At 40.0% G+C, this 16,502-nt stretch overlaps 1 protein-coding gene across 3 annotated transcripts in view; it reads left to right on the forward strand.

Annotated features, from left to right (window-relative positions):
* Positions 1–16,502, forward strand: part of KLF12 (Kruppel-like factor 12) — a 450,697-nt gene that overhangs the window by 424,556 nt on the left and 9,639 nt on the right. For all 3 annotated transcript variants that reach the window (XR_001514057.1, XM_015564759.1, XM_015564762.1), the window contains exon 9: positions 16,267–16,501. Coding sequence is in view for 2 of the 3 variants with exons in the window: in XM_015564759.1 (XP_015420245.1) it covers positions 16,267–16,448 (182 nt within the window). In the remaining variant the exon portion in view is untranslated. Of the gene's footprint in view, positions 1–16,266; position 16,502 lie in introns of those variants that run through there.

A 16,502-nucleotide genomic window follows, 5' to 3' on the forward strand; every position in this document is an offset into this window, starting at 1 on the left:
TTAAACCTAAACATGCAAATTTTAGTTGGACCCGTCCCTCAAATGATGGCTCCTTCGGGACTGCATGCATACCTCAGAGATATTGCAGGTTCAGTTCCAGACCATCGCAGTAAAGCGAGTCATAATATTTTTATTGATGAAGAGTCTTGCCTTCAGTTGTTACTTAAAAAAACACACACAAAGGTGTGAACACCTGTGAATCACAATAAAGCAAAGCTCAATACAGCGATATACGCCTTCGTGGGTTCCTCTCCCTGGGTGTGTAACCACAGTCTGGATGATCTCCTGTAGGAGACACAGGCCAGCATCATTACTGGGAAGGTTGCGCATACACCTTCCAGTCTGGGAGATAGTTATTTTATATCCATTTGACTGATTTGGACCCATTATTCTATTAAATTGAAATAACTTTGAACCCTCTTCCCATCCGACTTGCTGTTAGTATAGTATCTCTCTCCTCCAGCTTCTCTATTTTTGCCAGATATTGAGTAGGACAGGTTCAAAGAAAAAACTAGGAGAGCTGATCCTAGAAACTTCTGTCCCTCTGGGTCTTAATTCATCACAGTAATTAAAATCCACCTAATCGTCCGACATCTAATCCATATTTCTTGATCCCTTAGCTACATTAAAAAGTCTATGTGAAATTCCTGCTATAAACCATATGCCAAATTCATTCATCCACTTAGCAGAGTGACATTGTGCAAGGTGTAGTTTTCTAAACTATCAATCAAAGTACTTTTCCAAAAGAAAGAATGAAATTTGGTTTATTTGCTGCCACTGGTTCAAAGTGAGCCCATACTGATTCCTGATTTACAATTATTTGTAAGATTTCATAACTTCGTGTTCAAAATGAAATCAACACAGGTTCTGTTGGGATTCAGTTGGCTTGCTTTGCTTTCAATAAATATCTTCTTAGCCTTACCTTTGCTTCAGGCATATTGAGCAAGTTATCTGTGTGTGACTGGCAATAATGTGAAGTTTGGGATTATGGATTATAACAGATGACTTATGAGAACTACTCATGCTACGGGGGATAAGCAAGTAGCAATGAGAAGCTTTCTTTGAGCAAGTCACATTAATTTTACCTTTAACATTGATCTTTTGCTTTATGAGTGCATGATCAAGTCCTCTATTTAGGACTCAGACAGCAAATGAAACATTTGTAAGAATGTGAAAGAGGAACATTTTCTAGATATTAGCAAGGAAGTTAGAGTTTAAAAAAGTGCTGAAGAATACCTTTATAAAAGAAAAATAATTAAGGATTCTTTTGTAAATGTGCAGTTTAAGTAATGGCATAAAGATTTGATCAAATATTTTAAATGTCTTAGCTGACTCCTACAAGTGGTAAATTATTTAAGACCTGTTAAAAAAGTAGGGGGGAAAAAACAAACAAATATATATGTGATATACTCTCAGTAATCACACACACACGTGATTGTCAATAGGTAATTGTTCCTATTCACTGGTCTAAATTGTGTGTGATTTATCTCCATGAAGCAGTGTACAATGCATTTAAATAAATATGCAGTATATGTAAATGAATGGTCATTTAAATCTGGGCTATACGCAACTACTATGTACTGTGAATTTCTCTCATTTCATTTTAAGAATTAAAGCCATTATTAAATGACTTAAGTGTGAATTTTAGAAGAAAATATTTTCATGAATTTGGCGTTGCTGTTTAGAATTCTTAATATTTTCTAAAAATGCATGCCACCGCATTTTCTCAAAGGCAGCACAAATAAGCAAATTACACTCAGATAGCAGTGATTCCAAAGCCACTAGATGGCGCACTAGCACCAGATGTTGGGCAAGTCTGGTCTCAGAGGGCTTGGAAAAGAGGAAACTAGAACCCTCTAGCGGTCTGCATGACATGAGGCGATTGTCCGTGATCTGCAGAATTTCACAGTTTAATGATGAACAAGGAAAAGGCAAAATAAAGGTAAATGATAAATTTTAAACCAGAATTTTAAGAAAGTAATTGCAACATATTAAAATATTTAGTTCCAAATGAATCTGGAAATATTTTATATTCCAACATGATAGCCTGTTCTCTAATAAATCTATAAGGCTCATTTAGCCAATCTTATCTAATATTCATTTTAATTCCTGTGAAAACTGTATACTTAAATTTTAAAATTAGTAAACATAAAGAAGTCACATTTCTTATCTATGTTTGTCAAAATTATTCATATATGAATTTTACACATCCAGGACTTTAACTCACAAAGATGCTTTTAAAATATGAACCAATTTTGAATTTAAAATCTCTAAACTATGTCCTTTCCTACTTTTACAAATGAATGAAATGATGCACTATTTAGCTCTTCCCTTGAGGAACGAAACCTTTGTAATTAATACCATATGCTATAATTAATATCTGATAATGGTTTTGTATTTGGAATGCACACATAGACGCATACACACATCAATCTTGAATGCTTACAGACCCCAGCCTTTTTCACTTTTTTTTTTATTTGCCTCATTCCTTCTCGTTGCTCTTCCTATATTTCTTGCTCCTAATTTGACAACTTGTTTTATTGGATGAGATTCTGAAATGGTTTGATGATGTTTCTACAAAGAAAAGCATGTGTTCTCTGACAGCTATGCATCTTGGTGGCCTTTAGCTCACAAGGCCGTGGTCACTAATCTTACCTTCGGTAGTAGTGTGCTGCCCCTGCTTTCACATCTATCTTCATTAATTAAATAACTCATTACATATAAAGCTCCACATCAGACCCTCTGTCTAGATTCATTGTTAGATAAAGCATAGGGCTTAGTGATGTCAAGATAATTAATCACTTAAGAGCAAGCTGACATTTTTGTCAAGTAAAAATCCTCTTCTCATAAGTTGTTTGTAAGTCCTGGTGAAACGGCTCACAGATATAAGCCATATTGGTAACTGTTGAGAAATAGGAAACTAGAAAAGAAATAGCACCAAATCTGAAGACAGGAGACAAAAGTCTGAATCTGTCTTTGGTCCCTAACTGGTTGGTGAACTTAAACAAGCTGCTCTGTGAATCTCAGGCCTTCTGTTCCTTTTTTAACTTTAAACAAAAACATGCCAAGTGGTTACATAATTACCACAGGGGACACATTTTTATACCCCCAGTAAGTATAATGACTACTATATTGTAGGGTCTCAATAATATTTGTTGAATTGAAATTGTATATGTATGGATATTGATATGGACGTATGTTATTATTGTGAACAATAGGTTCAAGACAAAAAAAGTTTGGATAATGTAGTATACACTCACATTGATCACCTATCTCTTTACTTCAGACCCTACCAATTTAAAATTTATATAATTTAGAAAAAGTTGGAGTAAAGCTAACTGTTGTTTAATAGGCCCTTTTGTCATTTTAATAAAACAATAGTGTCGATAATCTTTTAAAGAATATATTTAAGATAGTAAAGCATAGTGTCCATTCAAAAAGACCCGTTCATAGACAAATTCAACAAGAGAAATATATATTGAGAACTGTCCATGTCTAAGACACTATAGATTTTCTTCTTGAAAATGACAAAAAGAGACATAGACCCCATCATCAATGAACGTGTCCATGCGTGTACTAGACAAGACTCATCAAAATAGTTATAACGAAGGTCAAGTGTGCAAAACCCTATAATAAAGGCACGAGCACAATGACAAAGGAGTACAGTTGGAGCTGTCTCTTATGGCCAGACCGTTTGGGGACACCTTCCTATGCCGGGCATGCAGGGCCCCTCGCAGCCTGTTCGTCTGTTCAACATCATTTGCTGGCCCTTTCCCTGCTTCCCCCCCCCCCCCCCCCATACCTCAGCCATACAAATGAACGAATCTCCAGATATGCCCAACTGCACGGAGCCCATTCTTCCCCCTTCCTGCAATGGCCTGCCTACGTGCCCCCTTTCTTCTTGCTTCTTTAGTTGGTAAACTATCTATTTGTTGAAACTGCCTCAATGTCACCTTGCCCCAGAAGGTCTCTGACCACCCTCCTTCCTAGGCAGGTAGAATTCCATCCTCTGTGACCCTAAAGCACTTGGAAATGTCCCTGATGTAGCAGCTCGATGCGATGCTCTGAAGGGAAGTTATGTGGCAAACACTGGAGCAGCAGAAAGAGCAGGTGTCTGACTGGCATGAGGGGAGGGGAAGGGGAGACTTTGAAGATAAAGGGGGGTGTGTGGTGAGGAGGACAGAGTGCCGTAAACAGACATGGAGACCGACCGTAGGTGGGAATGAGCTGATACTTCCTGAGGCCCTGCCAGGCCCCATGCACAGCGCTCAGCTCTGCTAGTGCTTCCACATTGTAACCACATCTATAAATCCCTTGAAAGGTTAGAGCACTTGTCCCCTAGCCTGTTGTAGTCCAGCAGTGGAGCTGGGATTCTAGTTTCGGTTTCTCTAGAGCCTGGACTGTTGTCATTACTCCTGCTCTCAGACACATTTGCTAACAACCTGCCAGTCTCCTCCCCGCCAAGGCCACACTCTGCAGTCACCTACTGATTTAGGTCATTGAAGTTCTTTGAAGTAATAAGACACGAGCGACTTTCAATGGTCTATTTTTAAGGCTTCTCGCTAACTTGAACTAGTCTTTCTTCCCAGTCTGCTACAATTTTGCTTTGTTAGAAAACCAGTAACAAGACAAGGACCAGAAATCTTAACAGATAAATTAAGCCACCTGGAGTGCTTGCTGGACACCCAGCTCTGTGAACAGTAAAGGGAGTGATGTAAAGATGAGGACAGCCAGGAGTTCTCACTCCGGCTGGGGAGACAACCCCATCCTCAAACATCCACCACGCCCAGTGCGGTAGGAAAGCCCTGAGACACAAATTGCCAAAGCAGCACAGAAGGGGCGATGCATCCCGAGTGCAGGCGTAACATCACCGACCCACGTGCACACGCACTACAGTGCCACCTCTGAAAATGAAGCCGAAAAATCTGGATCGGTAACAAAATGCTGTGAAAGTATCACATTTGTTTTTACTTCTGGAAAAGGAGTTATTTTAACCTGTCATAGAGAGCTACTATGTAGAAACACACCGAACCTAAGATGTACAGTTACCTGGATGCAGGTACCAGTGCTGTACGAATTTGGTTCAGTTTGTTTTTTTAAAATGTTACCTTATTTATTTTTTAAAAAATTCATCTTTTTTATTCATTTAGAAAAGTAAAGGCTTCTAAAACAGCCTACCAGTTCTTAATTCTGTTGTCGTTAGTACATAAGTCATCCGTGACCGTGGGAAGTTAAAAAATTATGACGGTGCTCCCAATTTCCTTCCTTTTCTTCAGGTTTTATTCTGTCACAGAGCCCTCACAGCTGCGTTGTAAAGAGTGGGGTAGGAACATCTCCAGCCCTTGTACTTCCTCACCCTCTGCCAAAGAGTAACTAGATTATGATTGCCGGTCATCTTTTTCTGAATGGCAAAATTAACTATTATTTATATAATATGTGTGGCCTTATTGGAATTATTAATGATAATGAGAAACTATTTTTGTAGAAAATATATTCTCCATTAAAGAAAATATGTAAAAATAATGTTGAAGATAATTCCATAAAAATCTTGATAACAAGAATAATTATCAAGTAAATATATCCATCACTTATTGTGTTCCTAATTTTAAAGGTTTAAAAAGGTTATTTTTTGCAGGTAGACCTTTAAATGGCACTAGTTTTAAATAAAAACCTTTCAAATTATTTTCCTTTTTGAATACATATATATGCAGTTTAAAATGAGTAGACTTTGTTTTTTTAACAGCTTTTGGTTTACAGAAAAAGAGCAGAAAGTTTAGAGTCTCCACATACGCCCTCCTCCCCCACTCCCTGGTGACCCTTATTATTAACATCGGGCAGTAGTGTGGTATATTTGTTACAACTGATGAGCCAATCTATACTAATAAAAGCCTAGGTGGCCCTCGCAAGCAACATTGTCACAAGATGGCCGCAGGCACAGTGGAGGCGGGGCCCGGTGACCGCTCTGTGCAGTGAGGCCTGGGGGTCCCACAGCTCTGCAATGCACAGAGGAGGCTGGTCCCAGTGGAGGAGGCAGGTTGTGGCAGGGGAGGGCAGTTGTGGGCAATCAGGCCCGCAGGGGAGCAGGTAAGGGGCGATCAGGCTGGCAGGCAGAAGTGGTTAGGGGCAATCAGTCAGGCAGGCAGGCAAGTGGTTAGGAGCCAGCGGTCCCGGATTGTGAGAGGAATGTCCGATTGCCAGTTTAGGCCTGATCCCTGAAGTCGGACATCCCCTGAGGGGTCCCAGATTGGAGAGGGTGCAGGCCGGGCTGAGGGGAACCCCCCCCCCCGCACGAATTTCATGCACCGGGCCACTAGTAGTGACATATTGTTTTTAACTAAGGCCCAAAGTTTACATTAGAGTTCACTCTTGGTGGTGTGCATTCTATGGGTTTAGATAATGAAATGCATCACCATCTGTGTCTGTATGACACAGAATAGTTTCACGGCCCTAAAAATCCTGTGTTCTACTTATTCATCCTTCTTCCATCTCTCCTACACCCTCATAAATTATAGGCAAATACAGATCTTTTTACTGACTCCATAGTTTTATCTTTTCCAGAATGTCATGTAATTGGAATCATAGAGTATATAGCCTTTTTTTAGATTGGATTCTTTCACTTAACATTATGCATTTAAGGTTCCCCCATGTTTTCCAGTGGCTTGACAGCTCATTTCTTTTTTTAAGTTCCAATATTGACTTTTATTTATTTTTATTTTTAATTACATTTATTAGAGTAACATTGGTTAATAAAATTTTATAGATTTCAAGTGTGTAATTCTATAATACATCATCTATATATTGCATTGTGTGTTCACCACCCAAAGTCAAGTCTCCTTCCAGTACCATATATTTGACCCCCTTTACCCTTTTTGTAATCCCCCCACCCCCCTCAAAAATAAATATTCAAATTCATTAAATAGGATAAAATTATAGAATGCATACAATGAAAGCAATACTCTCTTTGTTTCACATAAGAAGTATTTGAGGCCCAACTGGTTTGGCTCAGTGGATAGAGCATTGGCCTGCGGACTGAAAGGGCCCAGTTTCCATTCCGGCCAAGGGCATGTACCTTGGTTGCTGGCACATCCCCAGTTGGGGGTGTGCAGGAGGCAGCTGATCGATGTTTCTCTCTCATCGGTGTTTCTGATTCTCTATCTCTCTCCCTTCCTCTCTGTAAGAAGTCAATAAAATATATTAATAAAAAGAAGTATTTGAATTAAATTAGTTTCATTCATTTAATCAATAAGCACTTATTAGCACAGAGCACTGTGCTAGGTCCTGGAGGTACAGTGATGAGCAAAGCTCAAAGATGTCCTCATGCCATGCTGCTGAGTAGGGTGGGCAGACAGGAAAACCCCCAGACACAGTGGGTTGTGATGAGAGTTTTAACACAGGTGTGTGCAGAATGCCAAGTGCTACATGGTCAGACTGCCTTTCAGGAAGTTTTCATTTAATCCAGTGCAGACAATAACTCGGAGGGGTAGGACATAAGAGAGAGAAACAGAACCATTAGAAGTTGGCATTGGTGAGCGGTGGTGAGAATCTAAACAAAGGCTGACCAGCACAGTGTGGGTAAAGGAAGTGAGGAGAACTAGACAGATACTTGGAAGACAGAACTGGCAGATGTCATAGTCAGGTTGGGGCAGGTAGAGACTAACAGATAGGAAGGAGTCCAAGAAATCTCTCCAGGTGGAGATTTGTATGACTTGATACCTCAGTCGATGGAGTTGCCTTTTTTCCCCAGATAGACAAACAGAAGGAGGAACATGTCTTGTCTAGGTGGTAGATGCCGAGTAGGGTTTTGGTCATGTTGAGGTTGCTTTCAGACTGTCAGTTGGAAATGTCTTATCTCTGTGTTGCTTAGGAGAGAGACCAAGGTGTAGATTCTTCAGAATCTTTCCCTGATGAGTTGTGGTGGAAGCCATGGAAGCCAAAAAAAACATGCAGATGAGAAGTCAAAGTCAAAATCTTGGTAAACATTTATGTAACAAGTAAAGGAAGAGGCTCTGCAAAAGAAACTGAGGAAAAAGTAACCAGACCCACAGGAAAATAAATATTGTGACTACATGGAAATAAACTCAGAACAGCCAAATAAAGTACTATCTTAGACCTTGAACTTTTTGTTTTGAGTAAAATATGTTTTTATTATATGATATTTTTGTTTATTTACATTTGATTTCTAGATGAGAAGGGCTAAGCCTCTGTGTTAACACATTGTCTGCACTGTAACTGCTAATTCACATTCTTAGCCTGCTGGTCCAGTTCTGACTAGATACCCTGATTTAGTAAAGCAGTGATTTCAAGTATTCAGAAGCATTATAAAGTATTGGTTAAGATTATGAACTTTGGTGTTAGACTCCCAGGGTTCAAATCCCACCTCCACCACATACTAACTCTGATGAAGTGGGGTTGGAAATTGTCAAAGTTAAATGAGTTCAGATCCAGAAAGCTCTTAGAGACAAGTGTGGTAAATAGAAAGTACTATCTACTTTAATTTTTTTTTTAATCAAAGAGATCCATTATGGCCCTAACCGGTTTGGCGCAGTGGATAGAGCGTCGGCCTGTGGACTCAAGGGTCTCAGGTTCGATTCCAGTCAAGGGCATGTACCTTGGTTGCGGGCACATCCGCAGTGGGGAGTGTGCAGGAGGCAGCTGATCAATGTTTCTCTCTCATCGATGTTTCTCTCTATCCCTCTCCCTTCCTCTCTGTAAAAAATCAATAATTTTTTTTTTTTAAAAGAGAGATCCATTATGGAATTGCATGGGGAAGGTCTTGTTGACACATAATGAAAAAGATAATCAATTAATTCAGACCAGAAAATTCTGTGGGGCAGAGACTAACATATTGATTGAGTTGACAGAACCAAATGGATCAAGCAAATTATGGAACAGATTGGTCTGTTTGGCCTAAAAAATAATTTTATATATAAAATGTTAGAAAAATCAAGATTAGTATAGGCATTCTAATTACCTGAAAAACCTTAATTTATTTCCTTAAAAATAACAAAAGGATCTATTTTTAATTTTTTATTGTTTGTATTTCTTAACAAAAACAATTGTTTTTTAATTGATTTGAGAGAGAGCAAAGAGAAGAGGGAGGGAAGTAGAGAGAGAGAGAAACATCGATTTATTGTTTCACTTATTTATGCATTCACTGGTTGATTCTTACATATGCTATGACCCGGGATCAAACCCAAAACCTTGGTATATCGGGATGACACCCTAACCAACTGAGCTACCTGGGCAGAGACAAAAACAAAAATTCTGAATTTCATAACCTTACAATTGAACATCCTTTATTGAGCACCTTTCATTTGCCAGGCACATGGCCTGTGTATTTCTAAGTTTCACAACAGTGCTTGTAAGAATAGTGGTCCCCTTTACAGGTGGGGAACCATGTTTCCGAAAACTTAACTCCCTAGCTTGAGACTGAATTGTCGGCCAGTACTGAGCCTGCATTGGAGCATGCACTGGGCCTTATTTCAAAGCCTGTGCTCTTACATGTCCCCTTCACCCCACCAAGAAGGAAGGCAGCTAGCCTACCCCTGGACAATTTAGGGGTCTTGTATCCATTCTCAGCTCTAGCTTTCTGTTTCCTCATTTTAAAAGTACCTAGTTTCCTTCCAGATCTAAAATTCTGTGAACTTTTATGAACTAATGTAACAGAAACCAGAAGACAAGATAGGAATCTTGATTCTGGTTTTTTCTCCCTCATATGCAAATACCATTCCTCAAGTGAAACAGATTGTCACAGCAAATATGTTGAACCTTGAGTGTAATGAAGCTCATTTGTCAGTGTCTGGGGCACCTTTTTATAAAAGTTAAACTGGGAATCATTTCAGAAATGTACTTCTGAACCAAAGAAAATGCTTGTTTCCTGTTGCAAAAGGTGTTCCTTTTCAGTTGCTTGAGAAAATAATAGAGAAGCTGTTGTGAGAACATGGGTGTTTTGTTTGACCCAAGCATTTTCAAACTGCACATTCCTCTTATGTGTATTGCTCACACGTCATTTTAATATGAAAGGGCACCTGTCTTTTGTCTCAGTACAAATTTACCTTTCAGCACTTCCCATGGTGAAATGGGAGGTACCTGAAAAAGTTATTTTTGTTTCGTGAGTTTTGGGAATCCTTTCAATACCTGGTGTTTTCTTTAGCCTTTATTATGCCTTCTGCTGGGTAAATGTCATGGAAATGCATTTAGTGACTCTTAATCCCTTTCTTTAACTAAATTTGAAAGAGACAGCAGTTCTCATAATAAATCACTTTGTTGACTGTTTTAAAAAAAATCCTAATGTGAGTTTTAATTTTCCCAGAACACTTAATTAGAATTCTTGCCTGTGAAAGCGTGCACACACACACACACACACAACACAGAACACACACACTCACACGCACACCACAACACACACACAGGCTGATATGCATAACAAATTATATTTAACATAAACCCCAAATGTAGAGTTAAAAGGAGTATTTTAGAATGAAAATTAAAAAACCCTCTTTTTTAGATATGGTCTTTTTTAAAACTTTACAGGATTATTTTACTTTAGTAAATAGAAGCTCTTGCTCTTAGTTTCAGGTAACATTTTATTTTTCAGATGCTTTTATAGTTTAGTCCAGGTTTTTTTGGGGGGGTAGGGGAGAGTGGTTTGTTTGGGTTTTTTTGTCATTGTTTTGTTGTTTTTAGAGAACTGGGGGAGGGCAGAAATTGTGCTAAAATGGTCAGATTCTTTTAGTTAAATACGAAAAGTGGAAATGGCTTGTGGATTCCTCAGGACCTTCACTTCAGAATTGAAGACTTAGAAGTTAATAAACCCCCACGTGTGAGGGGGAGGGGGGATGGCTTAGGTTAAACTCCCAGTTACTCAGCTTGTGTCCTTTGATTTTCCTTATACAGTAGCAACTTAAAAAAATCATTTACTAAGACATATGCCATGCCATTTTCTATCATTGCATTATTTCATAGGATTAATATAAGGAAAATCAAAGGGGATGTGATGATACAGTCAAAACTTTCAATTATTTTGAAAAGTGGTGAATATATTTTCAATGATGTTGCCACAAGGGATTGTAAGTGTATTTGTGGGTTAGAAGAAAGGAGCAAAGAAGATGGGCAGGCTGTTTTCATTTTTAGTTTATTTCTAGGGAAAACAGTTTTGAATAGTATATTTGCAGAATTTTAGTTGAAATGAGTTTAAGGACAATTCACTATTCCTAAAGAAATTACTAGAAGTCATGTATATATTGCTGTCATTCAGCCTGATACAGACCAGCTGTGAGCAGCAGAACATGGACCTGGGGAGAAGCCTGACTCCTTTTGTTGTCCAAGCCAACACTTTCCATAAGAAGACTTTTCTGGGAAACTTACCTGCCATTCTTTCTCTACCACTGGCTTTTTTTTTTTTAAATCCTCACCAGAAGACATGCTTTTTTTTTTTAGTTTATTTTAGAGACATAGAAAAGAAGAGGTACAGAGAGAGAGAAAAAGAGAGAGAAACATCAATCATCAATCCAGTGCCTTCTGCACTCGCCCCCACCAGGACTACAACCTGGGTATATGCCCTGACTGGGACTTGAACTCTCGACCTATTGGTGTACAAGACTACTCCACTCAGCACCAGACAGGGCTACCACTGATGTTTTAACATTAAATTTAGCTTTCTATTTTCTAGCATGATTTAAAGGAAAGGAAGTATAAAATTTTGTCTTTTCTTCATTATATCCTTCAAAGATCATTTACGCACACTATAATATATCTTACAAACTTACCATTTTAATTAGTTTTATTCACATCAGGAAGTTAGTTTCTGTTATCTTAATTTGTTTATAAGATCATACCCTTTAAATTGTTCAAAGCACAAAGTGTAAAGTGCTGTTTAATACAATGTAGTAGCCACTGAAGTTGTTCTTATATCTGTTTCTAAAACTTGACTAGTTCAAAAGGAGCATTTCTTATTTGTTTGTTTTATAATGAGATGCTAAGCACTGGGTGGGTACAATCAAAACCTAGGTCTCCCTTTAGCGAGGGCCAGGAGCCAGCTAGCTCCCTGCCCACTCGGAGTAGCCATCTCCTCTTCCCCCATCTCCATAGCTTGGCCTCTGACTTTGAAACGAGGTTAGAAGATCTTGCTTTTTCCTGCTTTCTTTTTTATTTTTAAACATGGAGATAGAATACCCATTTCCCAATTTTATTAAGGAGGTAGTAAGGACAAGGAATCTATAACAATAAAGGGGTACTATGCTAATTAGACCAGACAGCCTTCCGAATGTCCTTCCAGACAAAACCGGGGCCGGAGTGAAGCCCAGGTCCTGGGTGCCTGCCAGCAGCTGGAGGGAAGCCCTGGTCCTGGGTGCCTGCTGGCGGCCGGAGGGAAGCCCAGTTTCTGGGTGCCAGAGGGAAGCCGGTGCCAGCAGCCAGGGGAAGGAAGGCCTACTCTTGCACGAATTTCGTGCATCGGGCCTCTAGTATTTAGCATAAGATTTTTTTGATGTTTAAAAGAATCTATACATTTTTGTAAGAAAATTTTCAAGGAAAACTCATTTATCACTCAGATAATTAAATTTATTGGTTTTTGACATACTTTATCCTTCCTCCCCTCCTCAGTGGAGGTTTGCATTCTTTGTTTATGCCTTCATTAATCACTTAGCCCCTAGTAACTTATAAGCTTACTAGAGACCCAGTGCACAGATTCGTGCACAGGTGGGGTTCCTCAGCCTGGCCTGTGGGGATCAAGCTGAAATTGGCTCTCTGACATCCCCTGAGGGGTTCTGGATTGCGAGAGGGTGCAGGCCAAGCCGAGGGACCTCACTGGTGCACAATTGGGGCTGGGGAGAGACCATGGAAGGGCTCCAGGGCGTGTCTGGCCCATCTTGGCCAGACCCCAGTAGCAAGCTAAATATATACAATATGTTACTTTTATTGGTTTTATTCATGACCAGGGAAATATATGCCTCTTGTATTTTTGAGGTCTATTCCCTTATCTCTTGTTATTAAGGCATAATTAGCATATAACATACTAGTTTTGGGTGTACAACATAATGGTTTGATATTTTTATGTTACAAAATGATCACTCAATAAGTGTAGTTAATATCCATCACCACACATAGATACAATTTTTGTTTTGATGAGAACTTTTATAATGTCTTAGCAATTTTCAGCTATACAATACAGTATTATTATTAACTATGCTGTACATTATTCACTATGCTGTATGTTACACCCCCATGACTTATTTTATAAGTGGAAGATGTACCTTTTGATCACCTTCACCCATTTTGCCACCTTTGTCTTTCACGATCACATATTGCACTTGATTCCACCTCACAAAGTACTTTTCAGATTTTTACTGTTTCCCTGGTCCCGTGCCCTGACTTGTTGCTTTCCCTGTTCCCCCGCTTTGAAATATCCATCTTAGAAACATTGCCGAACATCTAAGCTCCGGCTTTCTGATTCTTCCCTCCATTGTAACACAATTGTCCTGAAAAGTGTGGGGGTGAGGGAGCTTCATCTCTGTGTAGAATCATTGCTCTTTCGGTTACCACTTAAAGTATAGAGAGACATTCCTGACCTTACTCCATCCTACCCTCACCCGCATAATGAAGACCTTCATTTTTTTAATGAGCAGAAAAGACCCTGAAAATAGTTTTTAAACCCTGATTGAATCTGGTGAGCCTTTTCAGAGAATCACTCGCTTTCTATTACCGAGAACTTTCATTTCGGAGTATTTGATGTGAGATATTGTGTGCTTATTACTGAGAGAATTGTTAGAATTGTATCTGAGGTCCAGAGTCGAGAATGAGTGATTATCCTGTAGCCAAAATATTCCCTCACCCACCCATCCCAAACTAACCATCTGCATCATATACTCCCATCCAATAAGTTCACAGAATCCAAAAGCCTACAAACAGCAGAGGTGCCTCCCTTACATCAAAGGTCAGCAGAGTTTCTATGAAGTGTCAGATAGTACGTGTCTCCTTCTCTTTGCCCTTACTGACTGTCTAGGCCCATCCAGCTGTGGAGCCTCTTCCCCTCACCTGACCTGGGATGGCCAGCTGAGGGCCCAGCACATGTCTGATCCCACCCATGCTCAGATGACACTTCCTCACCAAGCTGGACACACACATCCTCCTACCACACAACTGAGAAATGCTTCTTCCCAATTAAGAAAATCCTTTAGCCTTCCCTTCTTAGGCCTTATACTCTCAGTGGCTGGTTCCATTGTAACATAGGAGATGATAGCTAGGAAATACCTGTTGGTGTCAAAGAGTCAGCTACCTGAGCTCAGTGCCCCCAAAATGAAGACATAATTCATATCAAGCTGCATTTACTAGAATCCATGTTCGTGATCTAAATTTCAAAAACATACAGGGATGACATGTAAATAAAAGCATGTCAACAGTTGCCATTGATGTGTGATATAATACACACACACACACCCTCCAATCTTTTTAAGTTAGGGGTTTTGCTGATTTTATTTTATTTTTTTAATTCCGTTAAATTCTGGTCAATAGACATCTGTCCTATGAGATTTTTGTCTCCATAGGACATCGAGAATTAGTCTGAAGGTGAGGTGTGGGGTTAATCCAGTCAGTAGGCTTCCTCTTGAAAAGAACCCTTTCAGAGTAACCTGGAGGTTTCTTTGGGCCACAATTAAGTGCATCAGTAGTTGTAGATTTAACTGGTCTGAACTATTCACTTACTTCTGAAAGGGCCATTTGCTAATAGATAGTATTTTGTTAACAATTGAATGAAAAATGTTGGGTCCTGTTCCATCTAGTTTTCCCATATAGGGATTACTTGTAGTTTTGTGTATATGTGCCTCTGTGTATGTGTTGCAGTGTTATTAATTCATTCAAGCACTTGCTTGGTACCTATTTTAGGCTGTGAGGATACTGAACTAGAGGAGAGCTGGTTCTTGATCTCCATGTATTCAGGAGAAGCTGGTAAAGGAGAAAGGTATCTAAACAAAATCTGTATGTCCTACTGTGATAGGTGATTTAATAGGAATAGGAAGTGAGTAATTTGGGAGTAGCTACGAAACTAGCACTGTCTGAGGAGGTAATGAAGTTTAGATGAGGAAAGAATTACCCATTCCACTGTTGCACAGTGAAAGGCGCTAGACTTGGAGCCAAACACATCTTTTTACTGGCCATGGGGAAGTTGCTTTACTACACTGAACCTCAGCTTTCTCATCTGTAAAGTGGGGTTAACAATGCTCACTTTGTCGCTTTCTACATATGGATCAACAGGTAGCTTTCTTCCCTTCTCAGGCCTTGTCCACCAGAGGCCACGTGTGGCCAAGCAGCATGCTGTTGGCTACTGGGTGGAAGGGGCACAGGCGAGATCAGTGTTGTGGGGTTGCATGGGGACAGGGCTCCCGTTCTGAATGAGAGCCAGGAAAAAGCACACCTGGGTCAGCTATTGTCCCGCTCCCCCTGGGAGCTCATTTGGACAATAGATAGTGTATCTTTTCCCAGCAAAGCCTTTGCATATTTTACTGTCCTTCCAAGTTGACTGAGGGACCTGGTCAGGTTACAGACTTCTTCGGACTGCTTTTTACTCTAAGTTTCTACACTGAACCAATTCTAGGATTCCTCGGGGCTTGCTCTAATTCCCAAGTCACTGAAAAAAGTATTTAAACTTTACACTATTAAGCTATCTCGGATCCGTTCCCAATAGACATGCAAAAAGTAGATGTTTATGAATTATATGTACTTATTAATACCTCATTTGGAAGGGGTGCTTTCCATTTTAATGAAGTTACATATTTTTTCAGTTACTGATAAGTGGACACTATATTCCAAAATAGCCTTAACCCATCTAAGTGAGATGCACATTTTGGAGTATTGAAACAAAACGTAATTAACTACCCTTGGTGATTTGTCGTGCGTTTCAGCTGTAGAGCCACATCAAGCAAGGTAGAGCTCTGATATCCCACTGGAGTCTACCAGTGGTCAGCGGCTGCTCCACCCAGTAGCCATCCCTCTGTGCCTTTTGATATCTTGACTGCAGAGTAATTTGCCTGTAATGGAAGATGCAAGTGTTAACACACTTGCCAGATGTCACAGCAGGAGAGAGGAGATTAATCCCCCTCCCCCTCCATCTGACCCCACACCTGCTGATGGGATGATTAGGTTTCCTGAGGAAGGATTATTACCAAATGGAAAACCCACTGAAAAACAGTCATTTCCCAGGATGTAGTGCTGGCTTGGTTATTACAGAAAAGTGATGGAGCACCAAAGCGCGTGTCCCTTTGTGTCTTCCAGGGGAGAAGCCCTACAAGTGCACCTGGGAAGGCTGCACCTGGAAGTTTGCTCGCTCGGATGAACTGACCAGGCATTACCGCAAACACACGGGAGTGAAGCCATTCAAGTGCGCGGACTGCGATCGCAGCTTTTCCCGGTCAGACCACTTGGCGCTGCACCGCCGCAGGCATATGCTGGTGTGAGGGATGCCACCCGTCCAGCTGAGCGTAAGAGCTGGCTCTCTTAGCGGCACCCAG

This window comes from Myotis davidii, unplaced genomic scaffold, assembly GCF_000327345.1.
Source record: "Myotis davidii unplaced genomic scaffold, ASM32734v1 scaffold10, whole genome shotgun sequence".
Taxonomy (NCBI): Eukaryota; Metazoa; Chordata; class Mammalia; order Chiroptera; family Vespertilionidae; genus Myotis; species Myotis davidii.